The sequence below is a fragment of the Gymnoscopelus microlampas genome (assembly GCF_963454915.1).
Source record: "Gymnoscopelus microlampas genome assembly, chromosome: 3".
In the NCBI taxonomy this organism is placed as follows: Eukaryota; Metazoa; Chordata; class Actinopteri; order Myctophiformes; family Myctophidae; genus Gymnoscopelus; species Gymnoscopelus microlampas.
In genome coordinates, this window is record NC_139940.1 from 10019115 (window position 1) to 10043226 (window position 24112).

The window sequence follows — 24112 nt, forward strand, 5'->3', positions numbered from 1 at the left end:
AAAGTTGCTTTGCTTGTAAATATTGGTAGTTGCAGGTTGTGTTTTTTTGGGGCTCGTTTCTAAAGTGTACTTGCTCATTTTGGCTTACCTCCAAAAAAATATGTATATATATATTTAAACCAGTTGTTCTCAAATATTTTCATGACAATGTTTTGTGCCCAGGGGAGCATTTGTGTTCAAGGATTCCAAACATTCCACATTTTATTGCAAGAGAAAAAATACCAGATCTACAAGCCCACAGCGTGTTGCATCGTGAGCTTGCGAGGATGGTTAAAGGTCTCATAATGAGACATTTAAACCAAAAGCTTTTTTTGGGCTTGTTTTTACAGACCTGGTTCCTTATTTCTCTCACAAAATCTGGCAACGCTGGTTAAAGAGCGCATGACTCCGCATCACGTGATCCCGGGTGTTGTTGAGCCAGCAGCCCCTGTACAGAATAATAATAATATACAGAAAACGTGTGTAAATAAATGGTTAAACCGCAAATCGATTGGCAATAATGGGATTTTGATAAGGAAAAACGAAGAAAATTAACTTTTTTTTAGAGTGTCTCTGTTATTATAGTTCCGACAAACGGACACGTTTGTCTTATATCATTTGGACCAGATGAAGGGTCACTGATCGCCAGTCATTTGGTCAGTCTAGTCCGGTTCTGGTCCTGAAGGTAAGATAGTTCTTTTAACCCAGTGCTTCTCAAACTTTTTCATGCCAGGGACCCCCAAATTGATAGATATTTGGCCGGGGACCCCATCTGAAAATATGTTGTGCCAGGGACCCCCCAGAAGCAAAGATTTGTGTTAAAATGTTCAAGATTTTTCAAAAATAGCAGATCTACAAGCTCATAGGGCGGCACTCGGTGCCGCGCTATGAGCTTGTATATCTGCTATTTTTGAATAGCCAGAGTATAAAAGGTTAAAACTATTGTGATGCTATTTTCACACATTTTGCTGGGGACCCCCTGGAACCCCCTCTAGGACCCCTGGGGGTCCCCGGACCCCACTTTGAGAACCAATGCTTTAACCACTACTAACCACATGTAACCTAATATCCCTATTCTGAGCATTTGATGTGATTAGTCTTGGATCAAGACTATCATAGATGTATTTTATCAAGTCTGACTTTTACTTTCGCATCATGCAATGTCAAAATTGATAAAAAGAAATATATCTATGATAGTCTTGATCCAAGGCTAGGCATGTGATAATAGTTGAACATTCAGTTTTGACATAGCAGATCTACAAGCACACACACAACATTGCAACTTGATGCATTTAGATCTATTTTCGGCGAAGAGATTTGGTGTGGGGGAAAAGGAGGGGCCATTCTCAAACCTTTTAATTTCAAGCACCCCCATAACTCTTGAGAGTGTACAAATGGAACTAAATGCACCATAAGGGTCCATTTGGTTCCATTTGTACACTATCAGAGTTACAGACCCTGTAAAGGTCCATTTGGAACCCCCTCTAGGAACCCTGAGGGCCCCTGGCCTGCCCTGAACCCCACTTTGAGAACCATTGACCCATGGGGGTCAACAAAGTACACAATGAAGGTTTTTAGTGGTTACATTTGTATAATACACTGTAATGACAGTTCCAGCTGTACTTGATTAGTTATGCATCACACAGAGTACCACACAATAACACAACAATCAATCACAACGACCCTTAATCATCTTTTACCCCCACAGATGAATGCCCTGGTGGCTCTCTGTCACTTCTGTGAACTCCATGGCCCTCGCACTCTGTTCTGCACCGAGGCCTTGCACCCTCCGTCCCCTTCTCCGTCCCAGTCGGGGGCCCCGGTGCCAGGGGACAGGGACAGAGACGGGGACCGTGAGGGAGAAGGACTGACCATGAGGGCCAACAGCTCTGCATCACAGAGGGGGGACATGTGTGAGGTGAGGAGCTGCTGCCGAGGACAAGACTGTGACAAATGTCAGCTGGCCTCCACAAGTTCATGACTTCATTTGACACTTGCTCTTCTGCGTACAACATGCTCACAATAGAGAAAGCACATGGACAGCTTGTAAGAGACAACAAATAAACATAACGATTGGCACATCATGTAAAATGTTAATTACTCAAAGAAGTGGGGCGTGGAGAGGGCCATCTGTTCCAGTTTACAACATGTATGAGGATAAATAACTTTTTAAAACATGTTTTTCTCCCTCTTCTTAAAACTATCATACCATTAGTCAAGTCAAGGAGAACAAAATACTCATATTGAACATCGCAAAACAAACAAATAAAAAAAAACGCTTGTGCGTTTTGTTTAAGAGCCTTCAATTCAAAAGAAAAAAAAAGTGCCAAATCACAACAAGTTGTCTAAAGACACTTATAGTGCATACCAAAAAATCCTGAAGGGGGCGTCAACAAGTGTCATTTGGTAGCGCGGACATCTTGGTGGGGTATAAACAGGTTGACTTAACATTGACCCCCACCGGTATGTCTGCAGCTACTATGCCACGCCCCCCGTGGTGACGACACGTTGGCAAGCACTATAGAGTACAGAAGTCCTGACGTCACTCGTTCATCCCCTGGTTCGTAAAGTAATTTCTCTACGGAGAATAACATTGGGTCATCATAGAATCGTCTCATATAAGAATTGTGGTCCAAAAATAAACAAACTGTCTCGGCGATATTGTCAGGGAGGAGGTTCTGTATCCTTTATGATAGTCAGTCACTTATATTTGATACAGTCTGCATACAGAGAGATCCAGAATCCAGAATACAAGCATTGCTCAGAGCGATGTGCTACCTTTTTCATATCTTTTGGAATATGATTTTTGGATTTTAACACTCCAATGAAAGCACCATTGTTGAAGCACAACCTCTTTTTCTAACACTATCATAGACCGTCTTTGTCTACAATAGAGCATGGGAGCTTTTAGATGTCTAATAGCTCCCACGCTCCCAATAGGGCATATTGACACTGACTGTTGTGAGAAAAGAGAGCAGTTTTCGTTCACATTGTCCTAGAAGATCTTTCCTCACCACTCTGTGGATTTGAAGTGAACCAACAGCGTTTCAGCCACAAGGCTTATCCTTTAACATGTTGTTTGCGGCTATGTCTTTTTGTTATACCACAGGGTTGCCGGTCGCTACCTGCATCTCACCCTGGTTTTGTGAGCGTCGACGACGAGACAGGCATTCGCTTCCTGAGTCACCAGCACCCCAGGCAGCCCCAGCTGTTCAGCGTGGTGCGTCAGGCCTGTGTGCGCAGCCTCAGCTGTGAGGTAAACGACGACAACGACGTACGTTTGTGTGTGTTCAAGTCCCATGTCTTTAATTTTGTTTACAGAGGAAATGTAATGAAAGAAAGTACCAGCTAAAAAAAACAAACAAGACAAGACATGCATGTGCTACCTCCCTCCCTCCCGCCTCCTCCTCCCCTTCTTCCTCACACTCTCACCTTCCTCCTCTCTCTCTCTCTCTCTCTCTCTCCCTCTCTTGAACTTGTGTTTGCCTCAGGTTTGCCCGGGCCGCGAGGGTCCCATCTTCTTTGGAGACGAGCAGCACGGCTTCGTTTTCTCCCACACGTTCTTCATCAAAGACAGCCTGGCCAGGGGCTTCCAGCGCTGGTACAGCATCGTCATGGTGGCGATGGACAGGATCTACCTCATCAACTCCTGGCCGTTCCTCCTACGACATCTCAGACTCACCATACACAGTCTGCAAAGCACGGCTCTTAAGGTAGCAGCCACGTGTGCACACACACACACACACACACACACACTAGGGCTGGTGAATGAATGTTTATTTGACAGTACAGGGACAATACAAAAAATGTATCAAGTTATAAAAACAAACAAAGGATATGTTTTATTGGATCCGAGCACTCGATACATAGTTTTTTGTATTGTTTCTGTAAAAAAAAACAATTACAAATATTTTAAAAAGAAATTATTAATTGACATCTGGCTGTCAACTTTCAAGGAAAGTTTCAAGGAAAGGCTGTCAACTTTCAAGGAAAGTTGACAGCCCTAGCGCGCACACACACACACTCACACACACTCAAGTGCCCATTCATTCCGATGACTCATAAAGCGTATACTTTAGTTGGCAGGCGTCTAGATGCTAAACTAGTTTGTCAATGGTGTGAGTCAGCATCGAGGTATGCATCATTCATTATGATTTATCTACAGAATGCGCTCCTGTTGACTATGATCTGTTCACAGATGGCTTTGGCTTGGCCGCATGGGGATGATTTAAGCTCTGTTCGCTCTGTACCTCTGACGTTTTCAGGACAACATCCTACCATTTAATTGTTATTACAGGACATCAGTAATGTTAGGGACCAATTGAGCACAGGATGAGAGATCTCTATAAATCGTACAGAGATGGGAGTGTCTATTTATGTGCTGTCATCAAGTGTGAGAAGTAACTTTAGATAAATAACAGGCTCTAGGCTCTAGGCTGCTGACAACATACCTCAAGCTGCCACCAGAATTGCCCCTCTGGGTTAGACTTGAGAGCATCTTCTTCTTTTGATGTTCCGTCTTGTTATGTTCACTTGATGATGGACTTGACCTCGAGTGCCTCCATGTTTGATGAGAAGAGAAAAAAACTGTTGTGAAAGCTCCTTTCCAACGAATAAATACATTCACACATGACTGCTATTATCAGCCAGGGCTTATTTTATAGGGCATTTTATAATAGGTAAAATACACCAGAATCTTTACTGGTATCACATGGGAGCACGGCGTCCATTAAAATGTCTGACACGACCAATTACTGCGGGATTAAAACCACAGAGATGCTCTGGTAATAATTACGTTACCCCACCACCTACCCATATAAAACTTGTCTCTTCCGAATAGGGCTTCAGTCAGTTTTGCCTTGATGTGGTAAATTATTTGAATGTCGCTTGAAGTTCTAATCTGTAGACAAATATTTAGCACAGACTTTGTGAGTGTATCTATCTTCCCCTGATGAAACTATCAGGTGAAAAGAAGCGTCTGGTGAGTGACTGTGTAACAGAGGAGACATGTGGTTGTCTACACCCTCCACAGGACAACAGTGGGGGTTGGCAGCAGCACCAGGAACCACATTACACATGGGCGGCATCAGCAATGACCAACTTGGGAGAAAATGAATGTAGAACAAATGGTAAAAAAAAAAATAGAATTCCAGATTAGCCTGACACTCAGCCTAAATCTTCGTTTTGTTCCGAATTATTTGAATGGGCGTGGCTAGCGATTCAGAGGCTGGAGCCAGGCCAATTCCAGGTTCAAAAGGGTTTATTTGTCAGTCACTCTAGCAAGTACAAGCGGCAAAATGTTGGTGTGGTATGCTCCACAACCAGGGGTCATCAACATGTCCGTACATGGACAAACATGTCCGTGGCAAGACTCGTCTATGCCTGTGGTACTTTTTTCCTTTTTTTACGAAAAATATTGTCTATAATTGCATCTCTTTTTTTAATATTAACAATCTAATCTTCAAAAATGTGTTTGAATAATTTTGGTGACTCATAAAGTGTCGGGATGACATGCTCATTAATATGTTGCAGGATATTTGTGGTATTATACTTATGACCACGTACATAGTACAGTATGTGAGTCAAGTCAGCGGTATGACCACAGTGGAAAAGAGAAAAAACATGGCATGTCATCTGTTCAGAAGGAGCTATTTGTTACCAAAGGCGGCAGTGGCTCAGGGGTAGAGTGGCCGGGTAGAGTGAACTGGAAACCGCAAGGTTCGGTCCCGGGCTGCGGGGCTCCCCCAGAGTTAGTGTCGAAGTGTCCTTGAGCAAGACGCTGAACCCCTAATTGCTCCCGATGAGCAGGTTGGTGCCTTGCATGGTTTCCTCCTCCATCGGTGTACAAATGTGTGTGTGAATGGGTGAATGTAATGCACAATCTATGTAAAGCGCTTTGTATAAAAGTGCTATATAAATGCACCATTTATCATTTACCAAAGCAAAGAAGGGCAGACAAGTAAAGCTAATTTTCGTCAGTTGAGAGAAAGTGTTTCAAAGTGTCCAATAATAACTAGTGTTTCAAAGTGTCTCAATTATAGTAACACTCAACAAGCATAATCCATGGAAACCCTTGATCCACAGCCTCACCATCACCTCCTCCTCACCTCTGATCAAAGTTAGGCACCTTTGCATCAAACTATTGTGACACTGACTGCATTCCTTTAAATCCTGCCATGCCCTTCATTAATCACGTACATACCGTTTTTACCGTCTATTGTTCCATCTGCATACTTTCTCAACATTTTTGAGGATGTTCACCATATGGAAACCACAACTTTTGAAGCTACGTTGACAAACTATAAAGCTAGTTTAGCTGGTAGAACTTCCTGTCACCTCCTGTCCTCAAGTAACACTGTCCTCTGAAAAGTCTGTCTATATACTGTAATAACCATATGAAGTATAATACGCACCCATTCACCATTGCAGCTAAGAGGCCCTTTTGCTCCTGCAATGTAAGATGGAAGCACTGTATGTACTGATAAGACCCAATTATTGAAATCCCAAACATGGAATATACTTGGACCATGCCACATTTAATGCCTGTCTCAGGACTGCCCTGCCAGTATACAGTGAATAACTTCCCAGTCTCCAGGTTTTCTAAAGTATAGCTAATAATCACTTTAAGTCTGACATCCCAATTTTGGGCATGCCATTTTAGGCTAAAAAAGAAAATAGAATTGCTGATCTACAAGCTCACAACATGCCGTGATGTGTTGTGAGCTTGTAGCTTTGTTTCCCCAAAAATAATTTAGATTACCGGTATATATATATATATATATATATTTTTTTGTAAGTGGCTTGTTTTAAAATGTGTAGCCCAGTGGAATAGAGTAGACACTAGGGCACATCAACAGTCCATATTACTGTATACATTTGGGGATAGGCCTATCTATGTGTTTCTGGTAATATTATTGATCACTTATTTTGCAAGAAGAAAGGGAAGAAGAAGACGTGGGGGGGCAAGGGGGAAGAAAGATCAATCAATAATAAACAAACAAATTATCGACATATTTATACATAGTACCTGAGGTAAGACATAAGGTGCGGTAAGTACCTGATGTAAGACATAAAGGTGCGTGAGTAGAGCACAGCAGCAGATATATACTGTACATCAGTGGTTCTCAAACCTTTTCATGTCAAGGACCCCCAAATTGACACTTATTACTAGCCCACGGACCCCCATTTGAAAAGATATACCAGGGACCCCCATAAGAGAAGATATATTAGGGCTCTAGACTAGCAGTGATTCTAAACCATTTTAATTTCAAGGACCCCCAGTTTGACATGCATTAGGCTACAGGACCCCCGTGTAATGGCATTTCTATCTCTGGGACCCCAATTTATGTAGTAAAATCAATGTTAATGTATCGGGTCCATTTGGTTCCATTTGTACACTCTCAAAGTTAGAGACCCATAAGGGTCCATTTGGTTCCTAACTATCCACCATTTAGCTGGGGACCCCCTGGAACTCCCTCAAGGACCCCTGGGGGTCCCCGAACCCCATTTTGAGAGCCAATGCTGTACATGATGCCCTTGCTCAGGGCTCTGGACAAAAAAAAACTCTTTCTGAGGTCTAAGGCTTTGAGCTTTGAACCATCATAGTCTAACCTGGCAACCCTAGCATCATCTTGTCTGTCCTGTGACTGTCTCCCACAGGTGTTTGACAGTGAGCAGGGTGTGTGTCCCCAGCGAGCAGTGAGGATGAACAGTGTGTTCTCCCCCGCCGTCTTCCCCCACCAGAGGAGTGGCAACGCGGCGCGGTCCCTCACCTCCCTCACCCAGCACCCAAACCTCTGGGCCAGCCTGCACTCCTCCTTCAGCTGGTGAGTCCACCTGGCTACTTAGTACACATTCCTTAACCCATTAAAGGTTCTATACATTCATTTTCAATTTTTTATTTTTTATGTTTTTTGGGGGGTTTTATGACCTCAATTACAACCAAAAAACCTGAACTTTGAACATTCAGTGGATTTTCTGTGGTCTGGGGTTTTCTGAATAATTAGGCCAAAATGATATGTATTTGGCCACCGACCCCCATCTCAAAATATTTAGTTCCAGTGACCCCCCAGAAGCAAATATTTTAGTTTGAAATGTTCGCTTTAAAAGAATATATATTCAAAGATTTGCACACATTTTCACGTTTTTTCAAAAATAGCAGATCTACAAGCTCATAGCGCGGCACCAAGTGCCACGCTATGAGCTTGTATATCTGCTATTTTTGAATAGCCAAAGTGTAAAATAATGCTTTTTAGCTCAAATAAAAAAATGACGGCTGCGTTCCAATGCGTTCCAAATGCGTTCCAGGTCTTAATGGGTTAAAAGATGGGAGCGTGTACACGGTTAGCCCTGTGCACAACTAGGCCTGGCGCAATTATTATTACATAATCTCAATTATTTGATCATCGTATTAATTTCCATGTTTTTCCATATTTTTTTCAAAAGATAGCTAAATAGAGGATCTACAACCCTAGACTGTAAGCTTACTGTAAGCTTGTAGATCGGTTTACGCTATTTTTTTACATTTGGTTTGAAAGTGTAAAGTTATTAAATATGTCAGTCATTTCTTTGTATATTAAAGTTATTTGCATATCTACCGTGTGCAATCTTTGTTGTTCCGATGTTCACCTACAGTATGGTGTGTGTGTAGACACGTGCACGTGAAGTGAGAAAAAGAAATCAGCCGAACGTAGTGAATCAGCCGAACGTAGTGAATCAGCCGAACGTAGTGAATCAGCCTGGATCCCTTTCCCAGGCTAACTCATCCCTACTACTCCTATATTATTATTTTTTGTCCAAAACTCACTCAAATTGGTACACATCATCTCTGGGGTCATGTGATCAAGATGTATGAGTCAGATTTTTCGGAACCCATTCCAATTGGCAATGACTGCCTTCCAAAAGTTGCTGGCCCCGGTAGGCCATGGCGCCTGGCGGAGACCTGTGCTCCGAGGAGTACACTTTGTACTTAAAAGAAAAGTCAAAACAATATTCAATCAATCGACATTGAATGCCAAAAACACAATTAAATCGCAATTATTTGTGTGACAATTAATCGTCAAGTAAGATTTCATGATTGTGACTGCCCCATGCACAACAGAAAATCACTATCCATTTAGAACTGATTAACCTAAAATAATCAATAACAAAAATATAAACTAATGAAATATTATGTATAATTGTAACTCATGCAATGCTACAGTATGCAGCTCTAGCAGTGCTACACACTTCTGTTCTTTTTAAAGCAACCGTCTACACTCTACAGTTGTCAGACTGGATTTAACACATTAATTCATTCTAATGCTTGGTGCTAATCCGGGACGCACCCTGCTTTTTCTACCACAGCGCGGTGCTGACGTTCACCACGTCTAGTAGTGACAGTGGAGCCACCTCACTCGGCCCAGACGTATGATATTAATGTTAACTTTATCCAGAATGTCATCAAATATCCAGTAAATATTAACCCATTTAGACCTGTGGACGATTCTAAAAACGCCTTCTAAAACCTAACCTAAGTTTTCTGAAAACGTTCAAATTCGTACTAAAAAAATAAAATAAGGCCTAGACCGTGGCGTCGCGGTCTAGGCACCCTGGTTGAAAATCCTTAATAGCAGTGTGCCGCGGGTTCGCGTCCCGTTCCCGTCGGCCTTTCCTGCATGTCTTCCCCCCATCTCTCTCCCCATTCTTCCTGTCAGACTACTTTCCCTGTCCCTCTTCAATGAAAAATAATAAAAAACTACCAAAAACAAATCTTTAAAAAATAAATAAATAAATAAATAAAAATGATGTTGCCATATGTATATTAACAACTACTGAGACACAGAGGTGGCTCCCGGATTGAAAGGTATAACAACGTATAGGTTATGGTAACAGGTCTAAATGGGTTAACTTAAAAACAAGCAGCACATTAACGTGGAAAGGGGACATTCTATTCTACATTAACCTCCAGTTTCATTTTCGTTTTTTAATGTGTAACCGATCAAAGATGTCCTAAACCTAAACAGAAGCACAAGCAGAGTGCAAAAATACTTAACATGTCAAGTGCAAAGAATTCAGTCACTAAGCCGAAAGGATTAGTCGGTTCCAGATGCACAGCAATAGTCAACATTGCTGTCATTGAGTTCAACTGTCTCATGCATACTGGTTCTCAAGTAACCACAGTTCCCATGTCCTTTTACATGCAGAACCTGTCTGATCATGACTTTTAAAATACACTAAAGAACCCACAAGGAAAACATTTCCAGAAAGACAGATGAAGACTGTTTAACTTAAGTTTTTTTATTTGGAAGCTGATCTGTCCATAATGATACAGTTGGCTTTGTTTGCTGCGTTCAAGTACCGAGGTCAGTTGCTCTACATACGACTTGATGATAAAGTTGCTGTGTCCAAGGCTCGGGATGAGCACGGCAGTCAGTGTATAAATATGACATCACGCCATGGTTAACCATGAATAACTGTGAACACTTATTGTCAAAGTTTACTGTAAATGTTTACAAAGAAATGCTCAAATGCTAATCCCTATTATTCATACAAGACAAGTGCAGCACTGTGGAATGTGGAGTATTTTCTAGCTACCCATATATTTTGAGTAAATAGATTGAAAGTCGTTTCTTTATGTTTCTGTTGCTTTCAGTATAATGCACCAACCTCAGCGAGGACATAATGGCTGTCAAAACTCAAAAGATTTGTGATTCAGATTAAAGCAGTGAATACACATGAAGATTTAAAGCCTCATTATAATAACCCTGATTTGGCCCTATATATATTCAAGATCTGCACTGATCTGTGGCTCTACGCAAATTAGGGCAGGTCACCATGCAAATTAGGCACACGCTATCTTGTAGAGGATATCAAATATGTTGCCTACCAGTAGTACCAGTCAAGCTTCAGACCAGCTGGAGCCGTCATGATCATATCAAACAGTTTTGATGTTTTTTCTCCACATTTTTTATCCCACGATTGTTGTAACCCATTCTTTCACCCAGTGCCTACGCTTGTAATCCTGGGTGTTACTGTCTCTCTGCCAGCCTTGTGCCAACATGTTTGATGGATGTTTGATGGAATCTGGACAGCTCTGAGTGCCATCCTGTAGGTTGTTGTTGCCAAACCCTAGCTTGTCGGCAAGGGTGCACCTCTGCTGTATGTGTGCTCGCAAAAGTTGTCCATTACAATGTATGTCTTTATCAAAGTTGTAAAAGTCTTCTGGTATGTTAAAGGCGTAGGATAGTGACTGTCCCCCCGCCCTCTCGCCCGCCCAAATCTGAAAAACATGCACAACTATAGTATAATAACTCCGCTCCAAGTCCTCAGCCCATGACCTCGGCCATTTTCTGCACTTTACACTGTTAATTGAACGGGTCCTTGAATGTGATTTCTATCATTTATGTTTTGTCTGTTGACATTAATCCGTGGATGTGTTGCCGCTCGTATAGTGATATAAATACATACAGTATTATCCATACTGACACACATGACTAGGACTATGTTTACATGGACCCTCATATTCCACTAATAATAGAATACATTTGATCATGTTTACCATTTCCACTATAGGAATGAGAGTGGGAGAGCACTGTTAAGACCTCATTCATTTCATATTAGGGCTGGGCAATATATGGATATTATCTTGATATCGTAATATGAGACTAGATATCATCGTTGTTCAAATTACATAACAGAGGAATATGTTGTGCTGCTGACTTTGCTAAGGCCTATTAGCTATTTTAACTTGAGGGTTCAAATTAGTTTTATTTGACTAAGATTCTGTCCATAAAAGCTGTGTGATATAAACTGGTGCAAAACAATCTTTTGCTTTTAGATGCATTCAATAAAATCAATTATTGAATACAATCGAGTGGAAGTTAAACATTTAATATTTTTTGGAACATATTTGTGGTAATGTATTAATGTTCTTTGGACCATCCAGATTCCTCATAGAGCCTGTGTACGGACAATTTGTCCCTATAAATAGGCTACTGGATGTATTCCAGAGCCTGTGTGAGGGAGGACTATTTGTCCTTATAAATAGGCTACTGGATGTATTCCATCAAATGTGTTAGTTCACATAATCAAGTTAAAGTATGATAGAAATGTTAATAAACAACATTCCAGTAAACAGTTCCTGTTAAACCTGTTGAAACCATTTGAACCCAAGCATCCCTATTCTGGAGCAAACATTATTCGAAAATAAATATCTTCGTTGAAAAAAAGCTGATCTACAAGCTCACATCGCCTCGCAAAACACGACACGCTTTGAGCTTATAGATCAGCTATTTTCGGCGAAGATATTTGGTGTAGAGCCGAGCAAAAACAGGAAAGGGCCTAGTATAGAGCTCTGGGCGACTTTGAGGGCTTAAATGGTTAAACAGTTAACAGGTGTGTAAATGTTTGATCATTTGTGCTCAATAATTTTTTTTCTAAAATTGTCTCTCATTAAAATAATGCATGTGTATTAAAATCCTGATTTATTACTATTCCATTGCCATTCTAGTTTATCTTTTTTGCTTAGTTATTTAAAGTGTAATTCAACCCCAGGCCAAATATGTGAGTTTACTGCCCTAAAAATAGGCTTGGCTGACCTACGTACACTGTGACGTAAGCTACACAGCTGCAGCAAAATTTTGCTTCCATTCATGGTTTGTAAACTTGCTTCAGACTTTGAGGGACAGCGAGTGCATTTTCTGGCAGCGGAAGCTGCCGCGGAGCTGCCGGCGGGGGAGCGGCGGACTGCCGGCGGGGTAGCGGGAGTTTCCTATGCCTAAACCTAACCCTAACCCCTAACCCTAACCTCAGTAAAACTATACCTAAACCTAACCCTAACCTCAGTAAAACTATACCTAACCCTAACCCCTAACCTCAGTACTAATGTATTACAAGGATTAGTAGGCTACAGACCTACTGATTCCACGCTGCCGCTCCTCCGCCGCCAGCCCGCCGCTCTGCCGCCGGCAGTCACTGCCAGCAGCTGCCGCTCCTCCACTGGCCGTTCCACGGCAGCTTCCACTGCCGGAAAATGCACTCGCTCCTTCTGCAGACTTTAATCCAGTGGCTCCTGGTCCTTGTTGGAGGAAGGGGCCCCGAAGTTTACCGTTATTGTATTGTACTGTAAAGGTGGTGTTTCACTCCACTTCTTTTAAAGATCACAGGAGAAATATGAGCTGCTGAGATTGAGGCGCAAATATTGTTCAAAGTTGGTGGAAAAACAGAAAAAAATCTTCTTCTTTTGTTATATCTCTGGCAGATTAGACGGCAACGGATTTTGCGCATATCAAAAGTTATATTCCGATTAAATGCTTTGGGGCAGGTAAGAGAGGATTACTTTTATTTGATGCTTTGGGGCATGTAAACAAGGCTTCAGATCCACACTTTATAGACTCAGGATTTAAGTCTACCTCTACATCTGAGGATAGGTACGTCAACATCCCTTGCTTTTTTATACGGAGGGAGTTCGTTGTCAGTTGGAAAGTTGTAAGAGGGGCAAAACATGCGGCTCAAAGGGAATTGAAGCTTTGATCTGGAAGGGTTGCGTGTGACTGGTTGCGTGCGACAACTTGCCCTCCCTAGCAGCTACTGCTATTTCATTAATATTCTGTTAAAACATTTTCCCTTTTATATTTGTACCCTTTTTACATCTTTTATTATCCCTATTTTGTTTGTTGTGTGTCTGCTATGTGTCCCTATGGTTTGTTAGTTATATTCATACTTTTCAATTTCATCTGTGCACTGTGTGTGAACGCAATGTATTGCATTTTAAACTATGCTGAAGTGTCTACAAACAATGTTTCTTTGTTTACTGTAGCTGGGGCTAATGTGATTTTGATTGTAAAGTCTGTTTGTTTTTTAACCACTTTCTACCTGGCGTCCAGTGTTGCCAGATTCTGTGAGAGAAACAAGCAACCAGGTCTAGGAAAACCAGCCCAAAAGAAGCCACTATGGGCCACATGAGCACTTTAATGTATACATCAGCTATTTTAAAATAGAAGATCTACAAGCTCACAACGCTGTGAGCTCGTAGATCGGCTATTTTCAAATAAAATCTTGCGTGGAAATTATAATAAGCAGATCTGGCAACCCTGCTGGCGTCCCTTTTTTAGAGCTGGGCTTATAGATTGGCTTTTTTTACGCTATTTGTTGTACCATGAAGTATATAGGCCTTAAGTGGCTATTAAAGACCTCACTGCACACCACATTTTGGATTCACATCATATCTTTTCGTTTCAAATCTTTTTTTATTGTGAAGCACAGCTTATGTTTATACATTTCTGTTCAGACATGGATAGCTTCCTTTTTTTAAACAAAAAACAAACAGACATAAACACAACACATCATATCCTTTCACGCCACTAGAAGGCTAAAGTAATAATATAGTCCACTTTGTCCGACTGACTGTATGTCTGCTCTTTGTATGCTCAGGTTGCTGAAGGCCTGTGGGAGTCGCCTGACTGAGAAGCTATTGGAGGGAGCCCCTACCGAGGACACTCTGGTCCTCATAGAGAGACACACAGGTAGGCAAGACTGCTCCTCCTAGAGATGGGGTTATTAGTGAACTAAAACTAAAACGAAATAACAAAAAACTTTACAGAAAAACTATAACTAACTCGAACAGTATTGTGTGTCCTTAGTTTTAGTCTTTGTCAAATATCTTCAAATGCGACGTGTTGAGAGCTTGTAGATCTGCTATTTTTGCTTTTGTTTGGAACTTGTTGAATCTCGCCCCGCCCCTGACTATCCCATAACCATAATACAATTAAAAAAACGAAATCTAACACTAAAACGTATAAAAAAAAACGAAACTATGAAACCAAGTCTTTTCACAAAATAAAAATAAACAAAACTAGCAAAACCACTTTAAAAACGATAGAAAACAAACTCAAATTTAAACGAATGAAACATTCGTTTTAAAGTAAAACTATAATCACCTTGCTCAGAGAGACTTGTTCCTCATAGAAAGACAGACCGGTAGACAGACTGGTCCTGACAGTATAGTGGTCATAGATGGACAGACATATAGACAGTATAGTGGTCATAGAAGGACAGACAGGTAGGCAGTATAGTGGTCATAAAATGGACAGACATGTAGACAGTATAGTGGTCATAGATGGACAGACATGTAGACAGTATAGTGGTCATAGATGGACAGACATGTAGACAGTATAGTGGTCATAGATGGACAGACAGGTAAGCAGTATAGTGGTCATAGTAGACAGTATAGTGGTCATAGTAGACAGTATAGTGGTCATAGTAGACAGTATAGTGGTCATAGTAGACAGTATAGTGGTCATAGACAGACAGACATGTAGTGATGCTCATAGAGTGTGAGTGCCAACACATGTTATTCTGCACTTGATCTCACGCAAATCCTTCAAGTTAATAATTAAATAGTCCTGAGACAAAATGATTGTGCATATTTTTAATTTGTTCTCTACAGAGGCTCAGCATGCCCGCATGAGTAAACAGTTGACGACAGTGGCAAGGAATTCCCCAGATTTAATGCATTCTTGCAAGCACTTTCTATTCCTACAGAGGTTGAGTCAACTGCACTACCAGAGTATTGAACAACTGCCTTATTCCTCCCTAATACATCATCATAATCATTGCTAGACTGATACATTCTTTCCAAATGAGTTGAGATATATATCAGCATACAGTATATCTGGTGAAACTATGTTAACTCCTGCTTTATGTTGCAACACAGATTGCAATATATCATGATGTTCCAGTTCTTTCCAAAATTGTTCAGCCCTAATCGCATTAAGCCTTTCTGTGTAATACTGCAGAGGAATGTTTCAAAGGAAGTAATAGTGTATTTTTTCCTCTTAGGAATACGAATCAAAGCAAAGAGTTACAAATATATATCTATTGAACTACAGAATAGTGAACGTATATGTTTCTAATGTACTTTTTTGAAATTTCCCATTGTATTGTGGTGACATTCCTGCCTAAGTGTTATGGGGTTGCATTCTTTTGTCTTGACCACAATTGGGAGTTGTAGCTTTACTCATCGGACTGCCTTGTTTCACTCTGTAAATGAGGTAAAAGGCTGAGCAGCTGGAGATGCTCCTTTTAGTGCTGAGGACGGAGAGAGAGTAGGATTTTGAGGGATCTGTTGTCTTCCGGACAGAGCTTGGCGTGACTCCCTGAGGTTCATGATGTCATCCCATGTCATATGGTGGGGCAGTGGATCAGAGTTGAGACATCAGTCTGGAGCGTGTGTGCACTGCCACTGAAGGCTTATTATTCACAGCGTCACACCATGAGAAAAGACTGTGATTCACACAATTTAACGCATATGACCAGTCAGTGACCGCTGCTTGTTTTCCTGAAAGTGGAAATGATATATTCAATCCATGACTTTCTTGGGAATTCCAACCCAGCCGAAGCAGCACAGGAGGGATGATATACGAACAGAAGCATTTTAGATTGAAAAAATTGAAAAGAATACTGTATATTTGTGTGAAAATAAAATAAATAAATATGCTACCCTCTGACCAATATATCTTAATGGTATAGAGTCTCTAGACATGATTACAGTCGTTCTGTCGCATCATGTTCAAAGCGAGATGTAATTATTTATACAAATGAAGATCCCTGGTTTCGCTTCATAACATTCCTGAGCCTTTTTGTTGATATTAATAATTTTGCAATGCAGGGGTGCCAAAAACAACAGGAAATAGGAGGCTTTAACCCATTAAGGCCTGAGGTTGAGGTTCCAATTCTACAAAATGTCTTCTAAATCCTGACAGTTTTTTGAAAAAACGTATGTATGTCAGTGGTTTTCAAACTTTTTAATGTCAAGGACCCCAAAATGATATGTATTTGGCAGCGGGCTCTCATCTCAAAATATTTTGCTCCATGGACCCCCAGAAGCAAAGATTTGAGTTACAAATCGCTTTAAAAATATATATATTCAAAGATTTGCACAAATTTTCTCGATTTTTCAAAAATAGCCAAAGTGTAAAATAATGCTTTTTAGCTCAAATCAAGAAGTGACACAGATGTGTCCCAGGTCTTAATGGGTTAAAGCATTCTGTATTTTTGGCAAGGTGCAAAGCAGTGTCATGGAATTTCACAGCCGCTGTCTGCACTGTGTGTGCTGCCAGTGCCTAGTAAACCGAAACCAATATGAGTCTATACTAGAGTTGCAATTTTGGAACTATTCATTAGTTTTAGTTTGTATAAAAAAAATCAGTTTGGTGTTTGATTTCAGTGTAGTTTAAATTATTTGCAGAATAAGAATTGTCTAGTTTAGGTTTAGCTTTTATTTCCTTTTAGTCTTATTTCAGTTATGATGACGAAAGCCTTGATTAATAGAAACTGAAAAAGGTAGGAGAAAAGAAAGAATGCATGACATCTGATATGATGGTGGAAAGGCTATAACAAAGATGATTTTACATGCAATTCTATTTCGTTTTTGTTAATTGTAGTTCGTTTTCTGAACCTGGAATTTTCAGTTCATGGAAAGTTGTAAGAGGGGCAAAACCTGCGTCTCAAAGGGAATTGAAGCTTTGATCTGGAAGTGGTTGCGTGTGACTCCAGAAACAGGAAGGCAGGGGGACCCAGTGTTTATCTTCCTTTACATCTTCAACAACCTGCCGTCCCTCGTTTGGGCATGCCATTATAGGCAAACATAATTATTATTAAATGTAAAAGAAATATTTTGGAAAATAGCCGATCTACAAGCACACAACGCATCGCATCGCGATGCGTTGTGTGCTTGTAGATCGGCTATTTTCGCCGCTTTACAAAATAGAGCCCAAGCAGTTAACACAGTTCCACGTTTGTCCCTGAAGAACAAGAGGAGGAAATGAGCTGCTGGGAGGGAGCCGAAGGAGGCGGCGCCAGACCACAGCGCCACCAATCAGAGACTGAGCTTGGCATGGATTTGCTCTCCGATGACGGGAAATTAGAGGACTTTCCCGGTCCAAAGTTCAAGTCCCTCAGACATCTGAGGCAGGTAAGATTATTGTTCTAGGTGTTTGTTCTGGTAATTACCCTTGGTGTTTAAGCGCTCTCACGCTGGCGTCCAGCATGTTGAGTCATATCATGTCAAACAGTGTCCATTGTCTATTCAGTGCTCAGCTTTGAACCACCTGGTGATTTTAACTAACTACAGATATATATTTTACTGTGTGTGTGCACTGTGGAAGAATGTTATCAATATTGTGCTGTTCTGCTGAAGCAATGCAGTTAAGTGGGGGCAGGGGGCAGTGCCTATTGACCATGTAGGTCAATAGGCGTGCGTGTGCGTGTGTGTGTGTGTGTGTGTGTGTGTGTGTGTGTGTGTGTGTGTGTGTGTGTGTGTGTGTGTGTGTGTGTGTGTGTGTGTGTGTGTGTGTGTGTGTGTGTGTGTGTGTGTGTGTGTGTGTGTGTGTGTGTGTGTGTGTGCATACTCAAACGCGCGCGCATGCGTGCATGTTGATCTTAGTGAGGCATAAAGTTAAGTGGAGAAGGAGACTTCATGTGAACTGTTTACTGTACATATTTGTATTTTAGTTTTCTAATTGTTTTATATGATGTTTTGCATAGTAGTGTATATTTGTCTGTCATTAAATGTTTCGATTAATTGATCACAAAGGACCCCAATGAAAACAAACCATAGGCTTTCTTGGGTTTAAAATCCCAGACCTTGTATTTAACTGTACTTTCATGTGCTTTTTTTTGCAAACTGCTAATAAAGTATTCAATCAATCAATCAACGACACTGGAGAAGAGGTTTTGGTTTTGTTGTGGTATGAGGGTCCTTACGTGGTCTTTACCGGCCTCACACTGCTGTCTGTTTGATCTATACAGATCCTTGGGGCGGCTGAGTTTCGTCAGCTAGCGTGGCACGTGCTCATGGGGAACCAAGTCATTTGGAGAGGCGCTGACCCAGGCCTCATCCAGTCAGCCTTCACCACGTTGAAGGTACTGCCCCATGCCTAGGACTGTAAGCTCTAAAGGAGAATGTTTGTGGCCAAATATTACATTTATAGATTAGGTTTACTCTACTCAGAATTGAAATACCTTCTCAACCTTCACATCAGCTAGTCACTTGTGCACATCATAACATTTTCCATTCTTATGAGCAAATTACAAATGCTTTTTAGCACATTCATGCAAATGTTTATGTACAATTGCCTGGTGTTTTCTTACATTATCAATAGCTTATGTCATATATAATATAATGTATTATAATGGTTCTCTGTTGAATACACTTATTAGTTAATTGCAGTGCTTGTAAAACAGGCATGTCTTTTTCTTTCCTATATTGCAATGACATAGTCTGTCAAAAAATTACAGTACTGTTTGTGAGTCTTGCCCAATCTCTTGTACCCAGTCTCCCAAACCTTAGCCATTGTTTACATCAGAAAATACTTAGAGAGTACACTGTTATATTGACAACATAGCTAAGCATTTTGACTATCTTCAATGATGCATTGACTTGCCATTCTGATTGCCCTGACATGTTCATTGACATACATTTTTGCTTTTGAGAGATAAACTAACGATTTTGAGTAATCCATAAAAATAGGAAAACCACTCACTCATAAAAGCATGTAAGGTAATAGGTAAAGCGATGGTAATATCCAATCCATGCTATCATTTTGAAAGCATAATACAAATGGGTAAAATATGGAACACCATGGGCCCTATTTTCGCCAGTGTCTTACCCATTATCTAATCTACAAGCTCACAACGTGTCGATGTAGATCGGCTAGTTGAACTATTTGAAAATGTTTTTAAAAATAGCAAAATATGGCAAAGAAGTTTAGGGATGATGGGTAAGGCACTGGTGAAAATAGGGCCCCATGGCTAAAACACTTGAGCACCTGTAGGGAAATTAGCTGCAATATCAAATTACCCACTAGATAAAGTGCTCCTAGTGTCTCAAAAATGTTATGCCCTATTACACAAATATTTTACCTGTGAAGTGGCCTGCAGTGCTATGTTTGAGTGTTAGGAGACAGACAGCTTCAGGGTATGTGTGCTACTGGAATCTGGATGTTCTGGTTCTAAACAACTTTCGACCGACAAACAGAGAGAGAGACACACACACAGCTAGTGAGAAGTTTAACTTTTACCGGCTTTGCAATGCACAAGGCAGCTAGTGAGTGCCAGCGGCATGCACAAGGCATGTCGCTGGCTTTAATTGGCCATAGGTGTAAGGTTAATCGTGGACTTAGCCAGTTTGTCTCCTTATTAAGAAATCAAGTCTTTCAGCATGTGTGTTTGGAGATGGTTTTCAAATTCACGCATTCATTACATGTTGCAAAGAAAAGAGTTTGCACGGCTCGTAGCCACGATGCAATAACTTTTTTTTAAATTTACTTTACCAACGTTTCGACACAGTAAAGGTCTTGACAGGCTTGGATAGCCTGCTCACATTTATAGAGACTGGCACAAAGGTGAACTCATCAGGGCGTGTCCTCAATCTGGAAATCTGTAACCTGCAATTTAATTAACTAACATGCGTCTGTGGTCTTCCTGTGTCCAATCAGGCCTTGCTCCCGGTTGGCTGTGTGCGCTCGGTGCCATACAGTGCCCAGTATGAGGAAGCTTACAAATGCAACTTCCTGGGTCTCAGTCCTGACGTGTCCATCCCTGCCCACGTCAGTTCATCAGGTAGGGGAACAACAAGGTCTTTCACGTTATAACCTGGTCATTTACGGTGGTAACTGCTTTCCTGAATGACCACAGCATAATTCAGGAGAGTAACTGTTTTGCACTCGGGTGTCGCAGGGCTAAAGTACCGGTCCACCATCACAGAGTCTAGGCGTTTGAATGTGATGTGTTTCCGGTTGGCCCGAGTGTTTACGCGAACACAATTGGCCGTGTTCGGTGGAGGAAAGCCGGGCGGGGACCGTGATCTTTGTCGTTGCTCTAGCGACCGCTACGGGCTGGGGTGGCGCCTGTCAGCGGGGGGGTGTTGAACAGGAGGAGTAGGATGGCAAGTGAGCCAGTAGGGTACAACAGCAGTGACGTACCACAGAAATGTGTGGGGGAGATTAATTGGCATGTTGACTAAATTGGGAGAATAAAGGGCTAAAAAGGCTTTTAAGACTTAAGATTATTTGGTGCACTTCATTCCAAAAGACTATATCCTCTAGCTGTGGAAGAAAAACAAAGAAACAAAAAAAAACAAGCTCAATATACAAAAAGATTACGGTATATTTTTATAAGCATTTTGTCACATTTTCAAGTGGAGTGGTAAAGCTCTTGGTTTTGTGTTCCTTCCTCCAGAGTTCTCAGTGCTGGTGGATGTGATGAATGCAGAGAAAGGATGTCACTACATGGCTGTTTGTGAAGACGACGTCGCCTCTGTCTACCAGTTCACCATCAGCAGTGCCAACACACAGCCCACAGACAGGGGTGAGGAGACATAAATACCTAATCTTATACCTGCATGTATTAAATAGTTCATCAATCTTTGTAACATTGCAAATTCCATTGATATAACCTCGAGACAGAAGCTGTCATGGCTAAAAGAGTAACAAGTCCGTTGCTTTCAGAAGAGGATTATAAACCTAACCCTAATAACATCTAAAGATGACCAATGTCCACTGCTGGTCCTTTGGGATGGTGTAGAATTTATGGCCACCCATTTTTAGAGTTGCACCTAGAGTTCCTACCTGGCCTAGGATTTAATCATGCCATTCTGAACTCTTTTCATTACCTTAAATGTCTAGATTAGAAGAATAGACTGCCCCACTCTCCTTTAGATTAAATATTCTTTGATATTGCTCACTATATAAATTATAAATGTCCGGCTCAGACTAGCTGTATGAAAATGTACGTATGCAATGTAAATGTGAGAGAAAAAACGGCTTGTCGTTGCTCTGAGAAGAGATTACATCAACCATATCTAAACGTGGTCAGTGTCACCTTATGAACTGACTCTCTCTTTCTCCCCCTCTCAGGTCCTACGTTGTTGAATAAACTGGAGGTGGCGTTGTCTAATGAGAACCTGTCTATAGACGTAGTGTCTCACTGTCTCCTCTGTCTGAAGGAGGAATGGATGAAGTGAGTCCAAACCTCCTCCGCCTCCTCTTCTTTCACAGAAGACGCCTTTGTGAAGAATTTAGCCGCACCTGTTCAAGATGTTTGTTACACGCAATCACGACTAATGCAGCAGACCGTACAATGATATGAACCCATTTAGATAAATATCTTGTTGTTTTGTTTTGTTTAGTCTTTTGCAGCACAGAGACAGGTAGGATTACAGTAAAGATTTTACATTTGATTCTGCATTACTCACCATTTATCTCTTGATTGTCCTCTCTCTATCCCTTTGCCTTTATCTCTGTCCCTCCCTACTAATGCAGCAAAGTCAAAGTGCTGTTCAAGTTCTCCAAGGTGGACGGCCGAGGCAGGGAGGACACGCAGAAGGTGCTGGCCCTCTTGGGGGCCACGGGCCCCGGGGAGGAGGACAACGTCAGACTGCTGAAGTTCTGGATGACGGGACTCAGCAAAACCTACAAGAGCCACCTGATGACGGCCGTCCGTGGAGGGGAGCGGAGCCCCAGCCAGTGACGGGGTGAGACGGACGAAGAAGAGGCTGAGGAAGGAGGTAGAGAGACTGAGAGGCTCTGTCTCATTTGGAAGGATATATCCTAACCCCCTTGGTAATGAGTTAGGAATGTTTCTACTTAGTATGTTCCAAAAGACTGCATGAATTGTCACAACCTAGAAAGGTAGCGTCATGTGTCTTAAGTAAGATTCAATGCAGTGCGGCGCGCACTGCATTGCAACAGGTAAACTGACACCAACGAACAACGGTGACGGACATACGAATACAAATGTAACTATGGATGATGTTTTGAAGCTTTTGACCTTATCTGTAATTTAACTTTATTGGGGAGAAGCTGAGGCTAAGGAAGGGAAAATTAAATAAACCATGAACCTGATGTAAGCAGGGATGCCTGCCTTGCAGCACGGCCACATGGGACATTCTACACAGCCAAGGAACCAATTGATGTTTCCTCAAAATGTTGCCACATCAAGAAACCTAACTGGGATGTATCCTATGCTTCCTACTGTAATGAGACAGATTTAAGTAGCCATATTTCCTAAAAAATGCCGTCTACCTGGCAAGCTTCCTCACAAATAAGATGGAAGACTTGCAAAGACTTGCCTGTCAACCGAAGAGGTCAAGGGGTCAATCCCCCACAGCAGTTACAGGAAGTTCAGGAACACACTAGGTCACACCAGGTGTTGTTATGACGGTTCACTGGTTATTAAGTTTAATTAGGTCACTGGCTGCCTCCGTCCCCACACACGGGCAGCGCCAGGAAGACGGTAGGAGACATAGGGGGAAGGGAAAGAGAAATGGGTCCAGGCCTGCACGGCCAAGTGGTAACAAAAACATTCCCGTGTCAGAAGGCCCCATAGTGACTGACAGGGTCAGTCACTATGGGGTGGCTGTAGCGGTAGTGCTACTAGAGAGGTGTTTTGGTAGTCTGAAGGTCACTGTTTTCAGCCCAGTATACGTGTCGCAAGTGTCCCATCATGACCATCTGAGCAGCCATCAGCTGGGTGAAGATTAACCAGAATTTCCCCCGCAGCATTAATAAATGTCAGAATTTTAAAGAACATGCAATACCAGCAACGAGGATAAGAGGGAATGATCATTTTATCATCACTTGATGAGTTTTTCCATAGAAAGAGAGAGCTGTATCAGCTTATCAATGATTCTCATACCACGTATTGAGAAATGCATTGAAAATGTGTTGATATATCCCATCGCTATGTTGTTTGTTTCACATAACATATGAGGGTTTTTTATTTCTTATGCGATTCTTATAAAATGTGTGCTCGTACTAAAAATGTAAGTTATTACAAAATAATGAATGGTTTGTTAACTCACTGTACATATGTTTTTAAAATTAAAGTAAAAGTGCTTGGTCACGCTCCTCTTGCGTCCTCTTGCTCTGTATGGCGGCACCTTGTGGAGAACTGAGGGAATGAGAATGGGGAGGTGGAGGAGACAGCAACCGCTTCAGCCAGCGGTCACTCATCAAGCCAGATTTATACTCGTACGGTGGTGTCCCCGGCCAAAATTAGCAGATCTAGAAGGTCACAATGCGTCGCGTAGGCCACGCATTATGAGCTTGTAGACCAGCTATTTTCTTTCAGGCATTATATTTCTCTTAATTTC

General features: G+C 41.5%; 1 protein-coding gene across 1 annotated transcript; it reads left to right on the forward strand.

The window, feature by feature from the left end:
- The first annotated feature begins 400 nt into the window (after positions 1–400).
- On the forward strand, positions 401–23862 carry flcn (folliculin). Its single transcript, XM_084049123.1, has 12 exons — positions 401–664; positions 1688–1897; positions 3089–3235; positions 3471–3692; positions 7639–7805; positions 14392–14483; positions 17769–17932; positions 18769–18882; positions 20457–20580; positions 21199–21327; positions 21876–21978; positions 22281–23862. Exons 2-12 carry the CDS (start codon positions 1688–1690, stop codon positions 22486–22488), a joined length of 1680 nt encoding a protein of 559 aa, XP_083905249.1. The 5' UTR covers positions 401–664; the 3' UTR covers positions 22489–23862.
- Positions 23863–24112: the final 250 nt, after the last annotated feature.